Source organism: Saccopteryx leptura, chromosome 4, assembly GCF_036850995.1.
Source record: "Saccopteryx leptura isolate mSacLep1 chromosome 4, mSacLep1_pri_phased_curated, whole genome shotgun sequence".
Classification (NCBI taxonomy): domain Eukaryota; kingdom Metazoa; phylum Chordata; class Mammalia; order Chiroptera; family Emballonuridae; genus Saccopteryx; species Saccopteryx leptura.
Genome location: NC_089506.1, coordinates 187,948,978 through 187,968,656, shown reverse-complemented (window position 1 = coordinate 187,968,656; position 19,679 = coordinate 187,948,978). Strand labels below are relative to the sequence as shown.

General features: G+C 38.2%; 1 protein-coding gene across 1 annotated transcript in view; it reads left to right on the top strand.

The window, feature by feature from the left end:
* LOC136403444 (cytochrome P450 3A12-like) overlaps nt 1–19,073 on the top strand; it is a 38,478-nt gene extending 19,405 nt beyond the window's left edge. Inside the window, exons 8-13 of the mRNA XM_066382182.1 lie at nt 1,276–1,403; nt 2,836–2,902; nt 9,433–9,593; nt 13,542–13,768; nt 15,933–16,095; nt 18,298–19,073. Of these exons, the coding sequence (XP_066238279.1) occupies nt 1,276–1,403; nt 2,836–2,902; nt 9,433–9,593; nt 13,542–13,768; nt 15,933–16,095; nt 18,298–18,393 (842 nt within the window). The 3' untranslated portion in view covers nt 18,394–19,073. The remainder of the gene's footprint in view (nt 1–1,275; nt 1,404–2,835; nt 2,903–9,432; nt 9,594–13,541; nt 13,769–15,932; nt 16,096–18,297) is intronic.
* The last annotated feature ends 606 nt before the right edge of the window (nt 19,074–19,679 follow it).

Here is a 19,679-nt window from a genome sequence, read left to right as displayed (position 1 = left end):
GTATCAAATAGAAAATATAGTCAATAATATTGTAATAATTCTGTGTGGTGTCAGATGGGTAATAAACTCATTAGGGTGATCATTCATAAGGTATAGAAATGTCTAATAAGTATATCGATCACCTGAAACTAGTATAATATTATATATCAACTGTAATTTAAAAATAATTTAATAATTTAAATGTAATTGAAAGAAAATTTAGTTGACCTTAGACACATGAGTTTATTTTGGACTCTAAATTCTATTCTGTTGATCTATATGTCTGTCCTATGCCAGTACCACAGTGCCTTAATTATAATAGCTTTGTGGTAAGTTTTGAACATCAGGATGGGCCCTGTCTGGCTGGCTTAGTGGAGAGTGCATTGGCCCAGCATATGGACATTCCAGGTTCAATTCCTGGTCAGGGCACACAAGAGAAGTGACCATCTGCTGCTCTCCTTACGCCCTCTACCCCTTCTCTCCCTCTTCTTCTTTTGCAGCCAGTGGTTCGATTGGTTTGAGTGTCATCCTGGCACTGAAAATGGCTCAGCTGGTCTGAGCACATCAGCCTCAGAATCTAAAAATACCTCAGTTGATTCAAACATCAGCCTATGATGGGGCTGTCAAGTAGATCCCAGTCAGAGCGCATGTGGCAGTCTTCCCACATCTTCCCCTACTCAGAAAGAAAAGAGAAAAAAAAAAAGAAAATCAGGAAGTTTGAGTTCTACAAGTTTATTCTCCCTCACCATTTGGCCATACTGGGTGTATCCTTTGCAATTTTATAAAAATTTTAAAGTTAACTTGTCTATTTCTATAAATAAACACGTTAAGAGTCTGATAGCAAATGTGTTAAATCTACATAAGACTCACCTATAATTAAACTCTTAGATACAATGATTGTTGATATTTTGATATATAGTGTTTCACATTGTTAATGCATGTGCACCTGATTGCTATCTCTTGAACAATGTGATTAATTAAAGTATCAGAATCTAGTCTGGTTTATTCAAAGACAGTCTAGTTTAATAGATAAAAGGCAAAGCTATTCCAGAATGTAATCCTGTTCCTTTAGTCACCCAAAAGATGAGAAGGGGCCACTGACCTCACTGGTATAGTGGTGCCCCGCATGTGTGGACATGCCCTCGCTCAGTCATGGCCTTGTGTCTGAGCAAAGGTCATAGAGGGAATGGCTTCTGGTTAAGGAGCCTGGTGTCTTTTACTCTTCTGGTTGGTAGAGAAAATTATAACAGCTCTGGGTACATTTCATATTTTCATTGGCTTTCTTTTTTCTTACAGTGCTCTTTCCATTCCTTAACCCAGTTTTTGAAGCATTAAATATTTGTATGTTTCCAAAAAGCGTTACTGATTTTTTCAAAAAATCTGTAAAAAGGATGAAAGAAAGTCGCCTTCATGATAAAGAAAAGGTAAAAATCTGTCTGTAGTTACATGCGTGTATTCACTTTTTGATAATTTATTGAACTGTATACATATGATATGCACACTTCTCTTTTTCTTTTCAACATTTTTAAAATTTATTTTAGAGAAGAGAGAGAGAGAGAGAGAGAAAGGGGAGAGGCAGGAAACATTACCCCGTATTTGTTTTTGAACAGGCAAGCCCTGGGTTTTGAACCAGTGACCTAAGTGCTCAAGGTCAATGATTTATCCACTGCGCTACCACAGGCCAGGCCCTGTTTTATATTAGGGGATTTTTTTCCATGCATTTTTAAAAAGACTTTACTTATTCAATTTTTAGAGAGGAGAGAGAGAGAGAGAGAGAGAGGAGGGGGGAGGAGCAGGAAGCATCAACTCTCATATGTGTCTTGATCAGGCAGCCCAGGTTTTCAAACAGGCGACCTCTGTGCTCCAGGTCGATGCTTTATCCCACTGCGCCACCACAGGTCAGGCCTCTTTTTCTAAAGGGAGGCAGAGAACTCTAGGTTTACAGGAGGAAAGTTAAAACATTTTGTGGAGAATGAAGAAGGTGAAGGTTAAGAAAGGAAATAAAACTGAGTCAGAGAGGCATTGTTTAAAATGTAATAATAAGCACAAAGATTATATTACTGCATGAATATTATTAAGATAGAAGTTAAGCACTAACCTTCAGTAAATAATCAAAGTATAAAAATTACTGTTTAAAAATTATTTTCCTGGTATCATAATTCCCTAGATTTTAAATTGGCAAATAATCACATCAATTCCAAGCCTATTTGATCTATTCTGCAATGGCAGTTTCCATCCGGAAGCAGGTGGAGCGCACTCGATCCTAAATTGAAGCCTGCTCAGAGACTGAGAGGGCAGGCGTCTTCTCTGGGCATTGAGGTTGCCTTCACAGGCCTGGGGGCCTGCACGCAAATGTCTGCAGGTCATGGGGATAGGGCCAGGTACCCAGGATTGCACTGAATGTTGTGGAGAGTTCTGGGATAGGGAGGCATTTGAAACTGCTCACAGAAAAACTGCCAATAATGTCATTAAATGTCAGGAGATTAATCTGTGTGGCCATTTATTAAGAATTAAGGTTAGAGAAAAAAAAGGATTGAGGTCAGAGACTTTTTTGTGAACTAGCAGGTCTGACAAGAGAGGGAGCAGGCAACTCTTTAGCCAGGAAGCCTTGTTCAAAAGCCAGAGAACCTGAAGATCAGAGAGATGGGGGCCAAAAAGCACCTGGATATAATGGCTGCATTTCTCTCAGGGAAACATCCTGCTCTCTAAGATTAGTAGCTGGATGTTTCTATTCGCAATGACTCAGGCAGCACTGGTCACACTTCTGGACTTAATGGGGCCATATTATCAGGAAAGAAATTGAATATTGCACGCTTGACTTATTTCTAACATTGAAATTTCTCCTTCTGCTTCCAGCACCGGGTGGATTTGCTTCAGCTGATGATGAACTCCCAGAAGTCCAAAGAAACAGACTCCCACAAAGGTAAACAAGGTGTTCTTCAGAGGGCCATTGTTGGGAAGCTCCGAAGTAGGAGCTGGTTCTGAAAATGTGCATGAAGTTTTCCTGGCAGATAAGAATTTCAGCCAAATTTAGAAAGACATGTTTATGTTAAGAATTTCTTTAAGGTTTGGACTCGCAAGGCAAAAGACACACCAGATTATATATACAACGGGCAGAGGACTGAAACTCTTAGGTGGGTCTAGCCCCAAGAAACAGCGCCACTGCATATTTATTGAGTTCTAAAAGTCGTAGCTTAGCAGTTAAAACTAGAAAGTTACACAAGCCTTTTTCCCATTCGTTTCATTCCCTACCCTACATATCTACTGTTTCTTTTCATGAAGAAGGGCTCAAGAAGAGTCCGAGTCTCAGAGCTTATCAATCACAAAGGCCATCTGGTTCTTGCAGGTATTCCTCCAAGAATTCTGCGTACCTGCACTTGAGTAACCCAGGCCAGTGTCTCTCCATGGCCAACACACTGCAAGATCTCCTGTCTCTAATTAACCCTTGCTTTGCAGTTAATTGCTGTTTTTACTGGTGCAGAGTTATCTCCTACATGTTTCGATATAAATGGTAGTGAGAGGCACTTTCTACAGGCATGCAGACAGAATTTTGTTCCAAGCTTAAAGGGCCCCATAAACAAGAATTTATTTTATTTATTTTTGTATTTTTCTGAAGTGAGAAGCAGGGAGGCAGAGAGACAGACTCTCGCATGTGCCTGACCGGGATCCACCTGGCACGCCCACTAGTGGGCGATGCTCTGCTCATATGGGCGTTGCTCCGTTGAGCCCAGAGCCATTCTAGCGCCTGAGGTGGAGGCTAGGGAGCTGTCCTCAGCACCCAGGCCAACTTTGCTCCAATGGAGCCACTAGACTGCGGGAGAGGGAGAGAGAGATAGAGAGAAAGGAGAGGGGGAAGGGTGTAGAAGCAGATGGGCACTTCTCCTGTGTGCTCTGACTAGAAGTTGAACCCAGACTTCCATACACCAGGCTGACACTCTACCACTGAGCCTACCAGCCAGGGCCATAAACAAGAATTTTATGCCCAGAAGTCAGCAGTGGTTTGTGAATAACTTTCATCAGAACCTCTGGAGAGCTTGTTTTCAGTGTCCTTCTCTGGTCTCACCCAGTCCCACTGACTCAGAACCTCTGTTTGGAAATTTGCATTAAGCTTTCATCATGTTAGGAGGCACATTGCCCCAGTGTTGGTAACCTTAACTTGGAACTCGTGGTTAAAATTGTGTTCACTAGATTAATTGTGAAGTTTAATTTTCCTCTTATATTAATAAGTAACTTTTGGGAAGCTGTTGAGACTAAGTAAATATTCTGTTTCTCTTCAAACTTTCACCTGCTACTTTTATCATCCATTATTGAATTTTAACTGAAATCATTATTATTTTAATGGTTGCAAAATGATAGCTTTCTTTTCATTTCTTTTATATTCATGAATTACTGCTTCATTGTAAGGAAAACCTTTTCATTCTTATTTATTTTTTTATTTATATCAATATGAACTAATATATTATAAATTTACACTCTTACATTATTCTTTTTTTTTTTTTTTTTTCATTTTTCTGAAGCTGGAAACAGGGAGAGACAGTCAGACAGACTCCCGCATGCGCCCGACCGGGATCCACCCGGCACGCCCACCATGGGGCGATGCTCTGCCCATCCTGGGCGTCGCCATATTGCGACCAGAGCCACTCTAGCGCCTGGGGCAGAGGCCGAGGAGCCATCCCCAGCGCCCGGGCCATCTTTGCTCCAATGGAGCCTTGGCTGCGGGAGGGGAAGAGAGAGACAGAGAGGAAAGCGCGGCGGAGGGGTGGAGAAGCAAATGGGCGCTTCTCCTGTGTGCCCTGGCCGGGAATCGAACCCGGATCCTCCGCACGCTAGGCCGACGCTCTACCGCTGAGCCAACCGGCCAGGGCCTCTTTTTTTTTTTTTTTTTTGATGGCCAAATTCTCACAGATTTGTTCACTGGGGTTTTTTTTAAGTGGGCTCTGGGTTCCTTCCTCCCTTTTAATTTTTAATTTTTCCAAAAGATGTTATTTTTTAGGACACTTTTAGGTTCATAGCAAAATTGAGAGGAAGGTGCAGAGACTTCCAGTACACCACTTCTCCCTACCTGTACACAGCTTCCCTGATGATCAAATCCCTCACAGGTGTGGATCATTTGGCACAATCAGTGAACCTACATTCACACTTGAGTTTCTATTAGGGTTCACTCTTGGTGTTGTACATTCTTAGTTTCTCTTTATTTCCCCAGATCAGTCCTCAAATCAGTCACTTCTCAAAGGAGCTCTGGTTCATTTTAGTGAGATGCGATATTTAGAAACCAAACTCTGTGATCTGGGCGTGTTCATTCCTACCAGGGTATTTTTGTTTCTAGCTCTCCTTGGTGAACAAACCTAAGAACATCAAATATATTTACATAGATATGGCAAACAAATATTTCCATATATACCCATAAGTAGACCAGTGATGTAAACATATTCTCTCTCCATCTCTGCCTCTCAAAAATCTCTGATTTAAAGTTTATTTCCATAATATAAATAATCCCATCATGGTTAATTTTAAAGTACCAATAGTTTGACAACCATCTCACAAAATGGCTATCTAAATATTTAACATTTGTTTCTAGAACGCAGGTATGAGATGACTCTAACACAGCACTATACATGGATATCAGTCTAGAATTATTTCCTTCCTTCCTTCCTTCCTTCCTTCCTTCCTTCCTTCCTTCCTTCCTTCCTTCCTTCCTTCCTTCCTTCCTTTCTCCCTCCCTTTCTTCCTTCTTTCCTTCCTTCCTTCCATTCACCCATCCACCCATCCATCCTATCTTCCTTTCTATTTCTTTTATTATCTGTTCATCCATATATCTATCTACAATGTCCACTACAACCTTCGTGATGAGGGAAAGTGTATACCTGTACTGTATTTTTCACTACATGAGACGCATTTTTCCCTCCTAAAAGTGGAGGGGAAAATGCCCGTGTGTCTTATGGAATGAAAAATACAGTATATTATTAAATATTTTAACACACCATTTCGTTCAGAATATTTTTTCTTATTTTCCTCCTTAAAACCCTAGCTGTGTCTTATGGTCAGGCGCGTCTTATGGAACAAAAATACGGTTATATGCATTACTCAATACAGTAACTACTAGACACACGTGGCTATTGAGCATTAGTTTTGTAGCCAGTGCAACCAAAAACATAATCTTAAATTGTATTTAGTTTTAATTAGTTAAAATGCAAATTTAAATGATCACTTGTGGCTTGTGGCTACCATATTAGACAGGACAACTTTAAGCTATGAATATTATGGGGTGTATGCTAACTGTGGGAAAGAATTTGATAGTTGAATTTATCCCTCCCAAAACATCACAGAAATCCCATTAGAAAATCAGAACTTTATGTCGACCTTTGTACACTTATTTTGAGTTGTAAATTACATGGTTGGGTGAGCACCGTGTTTATTTTAATGCCCTAGGTGTCTAAAGGTCCTAATATGCTCCAAACAGCGTAGAGCTTAACCATGCTTTGTATCTCTAAGGGTAAAATATAAAATGAGGTTGATTTGAACACAGGGGCTATTTGCTGAGCATAAAATAGAGCAGAGAGAAGGGCCACGTGCTGAGAAAGATGATATTCAGGTTGTGATTGAATAAACATTGCTAATTCCAGTCACTGAACCCTACATTTCTATATTTCATACTGTCCAATGCCCTTCTATTGGCACATTCTTCTGCTATTTTAATGCCACAAACACACACATACAAAATAGACTAAGACCAGTCACCAATCTTCTATTCTTTTTTTTCTATCTGTCATTTTTGCACATATCTGAGACCATTCATTTTGAAGAAATGTGTCCCAGGTCTTCAATTACCTGATGGCTCTTAAAGGTATAATCCATGCTTACCAAGCTAGATTGTACACACAAATCACATCTCTTTGGTAAATACTATTCTTTAATTAGAGTTTACATTTAATATTATCTTGTATTAGTTTCAGGTGTACAATTAGATTGTCAGTTAGATAATCATATACTTTACAGAGTGATCTAATTCTTCAAGTACCCACCTGACACCATATGTAGTTATTACAGTATTATTGAGTGCATTCCCTATGCTGTCCTTTACATCCACAGTATTATTTTCTAACTACCAATTTGTACTTCTTAATCCCTTTACCCTTTTTACCCAGTCCCCCGTCCCCTTCCTCTGGGAACCATCAGTCTTTTCTCTGTATCTATAAGTCTGTTTTTACTTTATTTGTTCATTTATTTTGTTCTTTAGGTTCCACGTATAAGTGAAATCATATGGTACGTCTTTCTTGATCTGATTTATCTCACTTAGCATAACGCCCTCTAGGTCCATCCATGTTGTCACAAATGGTCAGATTTCATTCCTATTTATGGTCAAATAATGTTTTATTGTATATATACCATTTCTTTTTTACCAACTCATCTACTGACAGGCACTTGGGTTGCTTCCGTATCTTGGCTACTGTAAATAACCTTGCTGTGAACATAAGTAGGCCTATAGTCTTTAAAATTAGTATTTCAGATTTCTTTGGATATATACCCAGAAGCGAACTATGAGACATAGGAAATTTCATTTTTAATTTTTCAAGGACCCTCCATACTGCTTTCCACAGTGACTGTAACAATCTGCATTCCCACCAACAGTGCATGAGGGTTCTCTTTTTTCCACATTCTCACCAACACTTGTTGTTTGTCGATTTATTGATATTAGCCTTTCTGAGAAGTATGAGGTGATATCTCAATATGATTTAATATTAATTTCTCTGACAATTTCTGGTGTTGAGCATCTTTTCATATGTCTGTTGGGCATTTTTATGTCCTCTTTAGAGAAGCATCATTTCAGGTCCTCTGCCCACTTTTTAATTAGATTGTTTGGGGGTTGGCTTTGAGTTGTATGAGTTCTTTATTAATTTTGGATACTAACACCTTATGAGATGTTTCATTGGTGGATATCATCTCCCATTCAGTAGGTTGTCTTTTTGTTTTGTTGATAGTTTCCTTTACTGTGCAAAAACTTTTTAGTTTGATGCAATCCCATTTATTTATTTTTTATTTATTTAACCTTGTTCAAGGAGATATGTCAGAAAAATTATTACTATAAAAAATATCAGAGATTGGTATCAGAGCATCAACTCCCATATGTGCCTTGACAAGGCAAGCCCAGGGTTTCGAACCGGCGACCTCAGCATTTCCAGGTCGACGCTTTATCCACTGCACCACCACAGGTCAGGCCTTCTTCTGCTATTTTAATGCCATAAACACAAACATACAAAATAGACTAAGACCAGTCACCAATCTTCTATTCTTTTTTTTTCTGTCATTTTTGCACATATCTGAAACCATTCATTTTGAATAAATGTATCCCAGATCTTCAGTTACCTGATGTCTCTTAAAGGTATAATCCATGCTTACCAAGCTAGATTGTACACACAAATCACATCTCTTTTGTAAATACTATTCTTTAATTAGAGTTTACATTTAGTATTATCTTGTATTAGTTTCAGGTGTACAGTTAGATTGTCGGTTAGACAATCATATACTTTACAGAGTGATCTCTCTAATACTTCAAGTACCCACCTGACACCATATATAAACTAAATGACCATATAGTCATGGGTTCATTTCTGGGCTTTCTATTCTGTTCTATTGATTTATATGTCTGTTTTTATGTCAGTATCATGCTGTTTTGATTACTATAGTGTTATAGTATAGTTTAATATTAGGTAGTGTGATACCCTCAACAACTTTTCCCCAAGATTTCTGTAGCTATTTAGGGTCTTTTGTTGTTTCATATAAATTTTTGTATTTATTTGTTTTTGTTCTGAAAATCATCACATCTCTTGACAGTTCATATTGTGAATCAATAGTTCTAGTATGGAATTTGAGATTCCACATTTCGAATAACCTTCCAGATACTGCTGATGATGCTGGTCTATGGACAATATTTACAGTAACCGTATTTCATGTATAGCCCAATATTATTCTCTTAAGTTTCTGCAAACATGTTTAGAGGAAAGATCTTTTAATTTTTCCTTGCATAAGCCATAGTGCAAAGTCAAGAATTTTCTGGGTATATTTTATCTAGAATAATATAACTTTTTCCAGGGAGTAGAATACTATCCTTTATTACTTGTACTTAAGCTACTTTTAGGATTCTCCAAGGGACATACTGATAACACTGAGTATGTAACACAGTTATTCTATCTTTTGAAATTTCATAGCTATGTTGTGGGTAGGTTGGTATAACTGGAAGGAGAAGGTCAAGAACAGTATAGACCTTGGGGAAAAACTAGATTAAGACAAATTTTTGTCTTTTTATGGCTCTGAAACATACACATTCCAATTTAAGCTGAATTGCTTTTTCAGTTTTTCCCATAGAGGTTTGGGAGTTTCATTTGGATTTCTCATCATTTACTCTGTGATGTTGTACATTGACCTGCCTTATAAAATATCTTTCTTCTCCTTTAGCACTGTCTGATCTGGAGATTGTGGCCCAATCTATTATCTTTATTTTTGCTGGCTATGAGACCACTAGCAGTTCCCTTTCCTTCCTTATGTACTTTTTGGCCACTCATCCTGATGTGCAGCAGAAACTGCAGGAAGAGACTGATGCAACATTTCCCAATAAGGTGAGTGGGTGATACCTGAAGAGAGAGAGAGAAAGTAAAGCTTTAGCAAGCATGCCTCCTCACCACTTCTTAGGAGAATGTTTTCAAAACCATAAGCATCAGTTCCTTTACCTGTGCTACTTAGGAAGATGTAAAAAGACTAAAACAAAGAAATATAGGTAATGTGTGTTATTCACAGATATATAAGATCTTTGAAAAAAGTGTCCTGTTCTGTCAGTGAAAAAAACCAAACAAACCTCAGTGGCAATTAACAATAGCAATTTATTGCGCAAGTGTCTGGGTAGTTACACATTGATATTTGACTGGACTTGCTTTGATCTGGCTCTTGTCTCGATAGTATGGCCTTGGCTAAACTGGCGGGTTAACTCCACCTGTTTCTGATACTCCAGACAAGTAGCCTGGCTGTGTTCTTCTCAGGCAATAATCCCATCATACGGGTGTCTTTCAAACTCTACTTGCACCACACTTAGCCAACATTACATTGGTTTAAAGCATGGCACATGGCCAACCCCAGCATCATAATGGGAGGGCTAGAAGTTAGATGATTAAGGGCATGGATATTGGAAAGGGTGGAGAATTGGCACCATCACTGTAATCTACTACCTTGGAAAAACTTTGCGGTCTAGTAGAAGTCTGGTATGCAGGAAAGAACATAGGGTAGAAAATAGGAGACATGAGTTTGAGTCCAGATTGTGGTTTTGGACAAGAGTTAAGACCTTTCTGTGTCATAGGTCCTTCAGATATAAGGTAAAGATATATATATTTTTTTTTGTATTTTTCTGAAGCTGGAAACGGGGAGAGAGAGTCAGTCTCCCGCATGCGCCCGACCGGGATCCACCCGGCACGCCCACCAGGGGCAACGCTCTGCCCACCAGGGGCGATGCTCTGCCCCTCCGGGGCGTCGCTCTGCCGCGACCAGAGCCACTCTAGCACCTGGGGCAGAGGCCAAGGAGCCATCCCCAGCGCCCAGGCCATCCCTGCTCCAATGGAGCCTTGGCTGCGGGAGGGAAAGAGAGAGACAGAGAGGAAGGAGTGTGGGGGTGGAGAAGCAAATGGGCGCTTCTCCTATGTGCCCTGGCCGGGAATCGAACCTGGGTCCCCCACACGCCAGGCCGACGCTCTACCGCTGAGCTAACCGGCCAGGGCCTAAGGTAAAGATACATTTTAACATCCCACTAAATTAGAGATTATCTTTCTTCTCTGGGTAAGCTTATACTGGGATTCATTTGATTGTAGTAAGATGGGAAGGTCACTAAGAGACAGACTAGCTAAAGCATTATGTTTTCCCTTTCTTATAATAACTACAATGACAACAACACTGATAGCTAACATATGCTCCTTACTACATATATATATCTGTTCTAAATGCCTTATATCTATAAATGAATTTAATATTTTTAAAAAATGTACATCAAAAATAGAAACAGAATCACAGATAGAGAACAGACTGACAGCTGTCATAGGGGAGGTTGAGTGAGGGCCTGCATAAAAAAGGTAAAGGTTTTAAGCAAAAAAATCCCTCATAAACATAGGCAATAGCATGGTGATTATCTGAGGGGAAGGGAGAAGAGGGTAAAGGGAGGATAAATGTGATGGAAAGAGACATGAGTTGGGGTGGTGAACATACAATACAATATACTGATGATATATTATAGAATTGTACACCTAAAACCTTTCTAACCAATGTCACCAAAAAAATTCAATTGAAAAATTATGTATTAGTCAGGATAAGCTAAGTCAATGGTTCTCAAAGTGTGTGCCAGGGCACACTGGTGTGCCCTAGAAGATTTCCAGGTGAGCCTATGGTATTCCAGAGAAATATGCTCCTGTTGGGGATCAAAAAACCAACAGGGTTTTTGGAGTTTAGATTTTTGGGGACAGAAGTGTGGGGACTTGGCTGTAAACTGACAGTCTGCCCCACCCCCCACCCACTTCACTTGCCTGATTACATTGCAAAAGGCTGTTAAGCTGTGTGCTGGATTGTTTACACTACCTCCCCCATGTTCCCCAGAAAGCCTGCAGGCAAGTTTCTTCTGTCCTTTGTTTGGTGTAAAGTTAAGATGATATGTATGGTGGGGGTTTTCTGTACTCAACACAATTAAGAGTAAAAAGAGAAGAATTCTTCAATGTATTGATGAGGAAATGAGAGTTTGCCTTTCAAATATATGCCCAAATATTGAAGAAATCGCTAGGACACATCAGGCTCATGTTTCTCATAAACACAAGAATGAAAACACTTAACACATTTGTGCCAGGACCTGCCAAATTTACTAAATCTTACTAAGAATGTATGTATATATATAAAAAGATAACTTTTTGTTGGTTTTTAAATTTTTTTAACCCCACTTTCTTACGAATTCTAAAACGCATAACTCAAAAAATATAACATAAACATGTTTTTTAATGTCAGAATAAATTTAATTTTGTCATATTTATTTAATTTAATTACCATAAAAGCACACTTGAACTTTATATTTTTTCTTAATATTTGACTTAATTATTATAACATATTTCTCAGAAATTTGTATATAGTGCGCCTACAATTATTCGTAGGATTTTAAGTGCACCCCGACTTCAAATATTTTGAGAACCACTAGACTAAATTATGCCACAGCTACTAATTAGCCCTCTATTCTCAGTGGTTTTACATAGCAAAGGATTATTTCCACCCTCACATGTCCAAATGGATTGTTAGAAGAGGATGGGAGTGGGAGTCTCTCCTTCACATAATTTCTTGGAAATATAAGCTAAAAAGTAGCTTCTAGTAGCTGCACTCTCTGGAACACACAGCCTTCATGTTGGTTGGGAAATAAAGAACTAGATTGTTGCTCACTGGCTTTTTAAATGTTTTGGCCCTGAACTGACATATGTCACCTCAGCTCACAGTCCATTCTCAAAGCTGATCTCCCCTAGCCTCCAGTGGGCTGGGAGATGTGGAGACTACATGGATATTGGGTGAGCAGTGATTGTCTCTGCCACACAGCCATATGAAATGTCATCTCTAATTATCTTCATGTAAATGTCAGAAAACTGAGCTACAGAGATGTGAAATAACTTTTATACACAAGTCATATGGTAGTGGTAAGATGCCACTATCCAAAGCCTTAACTTCTACAATATTGCCTCTTCAATATAACACCAAGTGATACTATATATTACCCATACTGTTTTCAGATAGCTGACAAAACTGGAATTCTTGGCATGAAAAGATTGGGCTCTGGGGCTGGAGAAGCTTGTTTGAGAACTTCACAGTTTAAAGTCAAGCCCTGAAGCCACAGCCTGGGGACTGTTCCAGCAAGGCAGCATGGGACTAAGTGAGGTCCCACCTCTTTATAACTTCCACTAGAATGAAATTATGTACCCTGCTAGCTGGAATACAGCCATACTGGTCTTTTGCCAAATTTGGTTTAGAAAGGAACTCGTTTCTCTTTAACTTATTCATAGAATTTCTATATATAGAGTGTTTCTCTCCAGATTTTATATATATCATTTAAAGAGTTAGCAAGCAGGATTTTCAACTAAAAATCAGTATGCCAAATAGGGATTTTGCTCTTTTACACATTCTCTTTCTTTGGTACAGAATTGTGACTTCCCTTTTGAAAGGAAACAGTTAGTTTGGCATACTTTAGTTAAAAGTAAGGGTCATAGTCTATTAGTCACATTTGTTTATATGAGAAAAAGAATCACTACATGGTAACGTGAGGGATTTCAGGTCTTGCTTAGGGAATTGTCCCAAAAGTCTCCATAGTCATAACTACTCCACACATCTCAATGGGCCAATAAACAGGTCAAAGGACATGATAGATATTAAAATGTCTATTAAGTCCTAAGGTCTTTTACCAAAACACATTATTCTTTGGAGCTCCTAACATTTCTATAGAACTGCATTGACTGAGTTGAAAGTTGATCTCAAATCTCAATTTTAAAAACCTGTTTCTCTCTTCCCAGGCACCTCCCACCTATGATGCTGTGGTACAGATGGAGTATCTTGACATGGTGTTGAATGAAACTCTCAGGATATATCCACTTGCTGGTAGACTCGAGAGGTTCTGTAAGAAGGATGTGGAAATCAATGGTGTGTTCATTCCCAAAGGGACAGTGGTGACGGTGCCAATCTATGTTCTTCACAATGACCCAGCGCACTGGTCAGAGCCTGAGGAATTCCGTCCTGAAAGGTACTGGGCCTCTGGGAAAGGGAACCCCCATGATCCAGGCTGGCTGGGGCGTATTCTGATGTCTGTTAGTACAGATGACAAACTGTGGTTGTACAATCATTTATATGTACATTTTTCAGAATTTTATTTTTTTATTATAAAAGTGATCATTGTTTGTTAACAATATTTTACAAACTCTAGACTACAGAAAATTGTATCTGTTGATAGTCTTAACATTTTAAGATAAACTTCATTAATAATGTGATATGCATTATTATTAAGATTTTTCTAAGCATATATAGATTTTTTAAATTAAAAGAGTGATGTATTTTATTTTGTACTGCTTATTTAACTGTAAACTATATAAACAATATCTATTATATATAACCATTATATATAAACATACAAAGTATAAATGTTTATGTGTGTGTCTATATGCAAATACCATAAATTAACCATTATCTGATTTTAGAAACATGGGCTTTTTTATTTCTTTAAGTTTTTTTATGTTGTTTTCTTTAGCTCTCTAAATTTACTACCAGTGTTCCCACATTCTGTTTTTTACATCGGCTGCCATGCCTCTAGCATTTATTGCAGTGCAGGCTGACAGCCTGAGAGGTCCTCATCCGTAATAGCTTAAGCAGCCTCTTTGAGCACAGAGGAAAACAAAGATCCTCTGGTGCTGTCTATGACTGCAGTCCTGTGTCAGCTTCCTCCTACTCTCAGTATATGATGACTCTTCCGAAGGGAAGTCATCTATCTGCTCTCTAGAGTCTGAGACAAACTCCCTAGGGTGATATTTAACATATTCTTTTGAGTATTCAAAGCCACGTCCAGCTTTGGGCACAGCTTAAACTCTAGAGAGAGCTGTTGTTCCCATTTATTGTACTGGTGTGAAAAAGTGGAATGAACTATTGAGGGCACTAACTGGGATCTAGATTTTGCTAAGATCCCTAATAAGAAGAACCTTACCTCATTTGCCATGGTGTTCTTCGTAGTAGATTAGTATCTACACATAAATGCTTGTTAAAAGAATAAGTCAGAGATGACCAAACCGTCTGTTTTCTGGACCAAGGGATCTCTATGGCTCCTCCAAGCTCAGTAGCTTCCCCTACTGTAGCTTCATGAAACCAGAACCACTGATTCTATTTCTCTTTGATCAACAAAGATCAGTGTCAGGAAATGGGCAAAGCGTGAGAAATCTAAGTATTAAAAAAATGCCTACTATGAGGAATTTTTGACACTTACACAAATATATGTGTATTTGACATATAAAAAAAGCATTTTCTATGACAAGTTTATGAAATAATTTTAATGCGTCTATGTGTACTCAGCACCTGCCTTATAGCCATCAACCCATGTCCCTTGCCCCATCCACACGCCTGTACTACCATCCTCCTGACTTCCATATAATTTTAAGGCATACTATTTGTAAATATTCCAGTGTTTTCCAAAATATAAGAGCATTTTAAAATACATAACCACAATGCCATGATTACATTCCCAAACCCACATTTTTCCTTAATATAATCAAATATTGAGGAATCAAACTTGAATAAAACATAGGCTTAACCTTCAAGGACTTTGTAGCGTAGTAGAACAGAGAGACAAGGAAACCAGTGATTATACTAGGGGAGCAGGATATGCCCATGTAAGTTATCTGACTTAAACTATTCAGTGGGAGGGAGAGAGACAGAAGGGAATAGGTGAGTGGAGGAGAGGGAACGGAAGAAGGGGAAAAGTAAGGAAAAGAAAAAGAAGGGAATGAAAAAAATAACAATGTGACTAATGAGAGATATGAGTCTTATTTCCTGCATGAGCATGTGACCAACATGAGTTTGATGAAAGCAGGAACCTATCTTTTCTTTAATTAGTCTCATTTCCTACTTGCCTTTCAAAGTATGAACATCTCAACAACCAAATGTATTTTCAGTGTTTAAAGATAAATTTTCCTTTAAACAACATTCATCTTGTTTCTTGAGACTAAAAGCTCCTATAGGGTAAATGGAATGGAAAGAATCTACAGCTTACAATTCACACAGCAAAATAACCATAGCAGGATCTCACTGACTAGCCCACAGAAGTTTACAGATTCGACTGAGCCTAAGTGAGAACAATCCCAATATGTAGCTATCATGACTTTTTTGTTTCATTAACTTGTTTTTATATACTTTTGTGAAACCAGGTTCAGTAAGAAAAACAAGGACAGCATAAATCCTTACGTATACATGCCCTTTGGAACTGGACCCAGAAACTGTATTGGCATGAGGTTCGCTATGATGAACATGAAACTTGCTATCATCAGAGTTCTGCAGAACTTCTCCATGAAACCTTGCAAAGAAACACAGGTCAGCCACTTAACATGTTACCACTCTGCCTGCATAAATAATGATTGATTTTCTTAATAATAATGATTGATTTTCATAAATAATGAGTTTTTCTTAAACTGAGGTGTTTGTGTATACACACACATATATGCATGAATGTGCTCATTCATTGTCTAATAATTTGTTCTGTTGGCCAGAGAATCTATTTGGAGCCACCTGTGACCTTTAAGATCCCATTAGTCTGGAGTGCTAAACCTTTGGCTTTATAAATAGCCAAACTATAAAGGCCATCTAGAATCAATGCAGTTAGCATGACATGATGATGCCACATCCTTTGAGCAAAGTTTCAAATTTGGTTTTACACCCACTGGAAGGAAGGAAAGGAAAAGCACTGTGCACAGTCCTGCAGTACATTGATAATAACAAGGTCGTCAATTTGAATGATGCTCTTCTCCACCAGAAGTGACAGAAGCTCTTGTGATAGTGGTTCTTGATGACTGGCTGCACAATGAAATCAGTGGGATACTTTTAAAAACTCGATCCCTAGGTCATCTCAGATTCTAACATAATTCATCCTGTGCAGCTTTAAAAGCACCCCCTTATGTTTCCATTTGAAGCTAAGGTTGAGAATCATTGATTACAACATTTCTGCCTGATGTGAAGAAGTCCCACAGTCCACGGCCATCCTGGCTACTTTAACTCTGCTTCTGGGAGTCATGCTGCAATTAAATTGGGTTTCTTACATCCTAATAAAAATCTTTCTCAATATGTTCTCATCCTTTAACTCCTAGTTTACTCCCAAAGTGTCTCCAAAAGTCTTCCACATCTAGTCCAGAGCCCAATTTTTCCTCTGGTCTGGTTTTGCTACTGCAGGATGGTATCATCACTCATACCACTTAATTTAATACTTTTTCATTAAACCATCCAGTTTGGTTCTCTGCTTTATTTGTACCTATGAATGTCTTTTACTCTATCACCTCACTTTATTCCTTTCATTTGTTCGCAATGGTACCTGGCAGTCATCCAGGAATTGCTTGTAGAGATTTTGCAGTTGATTTGGCGATATTGGATACAAATTTTAAATTATTTAATTAAAAAAACTTAACAAACAATGTTTGCAATGTGCTTTTTCTATGTATGTTGGTCTGTGTACAGGGGAAATCTATGCATGCAATTTGAAATTTAAAATAGAAAGGTTTTACATTAATAGAAAGATATGGAATCTGTCCTCTGAAGAACATGAACAATAGTTGTCCTTGATTCATGTCAAGCAAGGCCCTTTAATAAAGCCTATTTCTAGGACTCATGCATGTATTATGCAGCTCTTTTTATTAAGTAGGCTTTATCAGAGAAGAGGAGGAGGATGGAGATGATTTCTATCTTAGTTGTGGCTTTCGGCAGCTATGTAGCAGCCCTGTAAGTGTGTACAAACAGAGGACTCAGCCCTGAGAAGGAGTGGTCCTCCAGCACACCTACTGTGGGGAAGACACTACCCAAAAGCTCCTCGTCACCCATGATTGGTGCTTCTCACTCTACAGACAGTTTTCTGCCCTTAAGTCAACTGAGATCAGAAGGTTACTCTGTTGGTGGCTCTCCCAACACTGAATTGTTGAGAATAGAACTAAAGTTGGTCAAAACACTGTATAGGTCTCCAGAAGTTCACCATTTACACTCCACATGGGAACATATTAGAAAACAGGCACAATGCTTCCCAAAGACCTTTTCCCATAATGAAACTGGAAGGTTTCTACTGAGGGAGGTAACTGGCCTTTTTGAAGGCTAGGATGTTTCAAATAATTAAAATGTATAACATGTACTTGGATCACCTTGCAAGCTCCAGCATGCACAAAATTAATTCTCTATGGCTTTTCCAAATAGTTTGCCACAATGCCTACAAATCTGATTTAAATTTTAAAAATTCATTGTTTTGCTTAAAATTTAAACAAAAAACAAACACAAACCAATATCATTTGGTCTCTGGCATGGTACAGAAAAGGTGTTTATTGATATTTTCTTGAATGAATGTATTGATGAATGCTTTCACAGACCAGTCTTGAGGTAGCTTATTAAATATGTGTAAAGAAGTAAAGATATATTATGCTAAAAGTAATTTTTATTAGTATATAAAACATCATTGTTCTCAATGAATCTCATCTCCTTTGCTTCTGTTGTTGACAGTATTTCATTAAAGTTGGTAGTCACAAGCTTTTTTAATATTTGCAGATCCCTCTGGAAGTAACCTTTACAGGACTTATGCAACCAAAAAAACCCATTGTTCTTAAGGCTGAGTTGAGAGAAGGTACCGTATGTGGAGCCTGACTTTCCCTAAGGACTTAACACTTTGTTCTTCAAGGGAGCTCTATCCACTGACACCAGAGATCTTTGTGGAGAAAATCCAGAAATGAAGATGGGCTTACCCTACTGCACTTGATAGATGACTAAAGATTCTGTACATTTATTTTAGCCTTTTCAGTGTCTGTACAGAGTGTTATATATTATGTAATATACTGTTCACAAAAATTAGGGGATATATCAAAATGAATATGAAGAGATAAAAAAGAAGCATTTGATTTTTTTATTAAACAAGAACATCATAAAAGCAAATGACAAGTCAAAGAAAGTTGTTTGATTATGCAAATAAAATGCAAAACCAATTTTATTTTATTGGTGAAAATACACTATATAAAAGGCTGAAAGTACTGGAGTATCTGCACATTTCCTGAACTCCTAATTTTTGTGAGCAGTGTATAAGTGCCTGATATGAAAACCCAGCTAATTGGGCTCTTACACTTCTGTCTCCATCAACCCTCACTTAGTACCATGTACTCTTCCTTACCACTAGTCAAGAATACAAATTTCTCTTCAATTTTGTCAAAAAACTTTAAGGACAATAAGAATTATTGTGGTAATGGCAGTAGTAACATTTGTTATCACGTTTTATTTTGAATACTTTATTGTATATTATATTGAGCTACTCAATAAACATCTTCACAATAGTATTATCTATTGCTTTCATGTACAGTAGGGGAAAATCTGTAGAATAAAATCAGTGGGAACCACTGACTAAATGTCTTTGGCCATCACAATTACTGGTTGGGTGGGGCCTTTTTCAGAACTCCAATTTGATATATTAATATAGATGAGAGTTATCCATGTGTGATTTTCCCATTGTTTAGAAAATACATTCATAATTTTATTCTATCTTTTTTTGAATACTCAGCTGTGGCATTTATTATGTTATTAGTTTTGATTTAATGTTTTACCTCATCTTGCCTGATGCTTCTGGAAGACAGGAAACATGTTTTCTTATATTCTTTGTATGTTATCCTCAACTCCTAACTCTCTTAACACAATGAACATTGAAGAAAGATAATTGATTGGTCAATTGATTGAGCAGAAATGTATAAGCATTTATCAGTTTCAGAAGCTGCACAGGGTTCTCCTTTTTCTTCTCTGCCCCTCCACTCCCCTTTATTTTTCCTCCCACCCTTTCCTGTTTTCCCCCTTTCCTTTCTCTTGCTTCCCCTTCCCTCCCCTTTCCCTTCTCTTTCCCTTCCTTTCCTATTTCCTCCCCTCCCCTCTCCTTCCCTTCCCTTTCCTTTCTT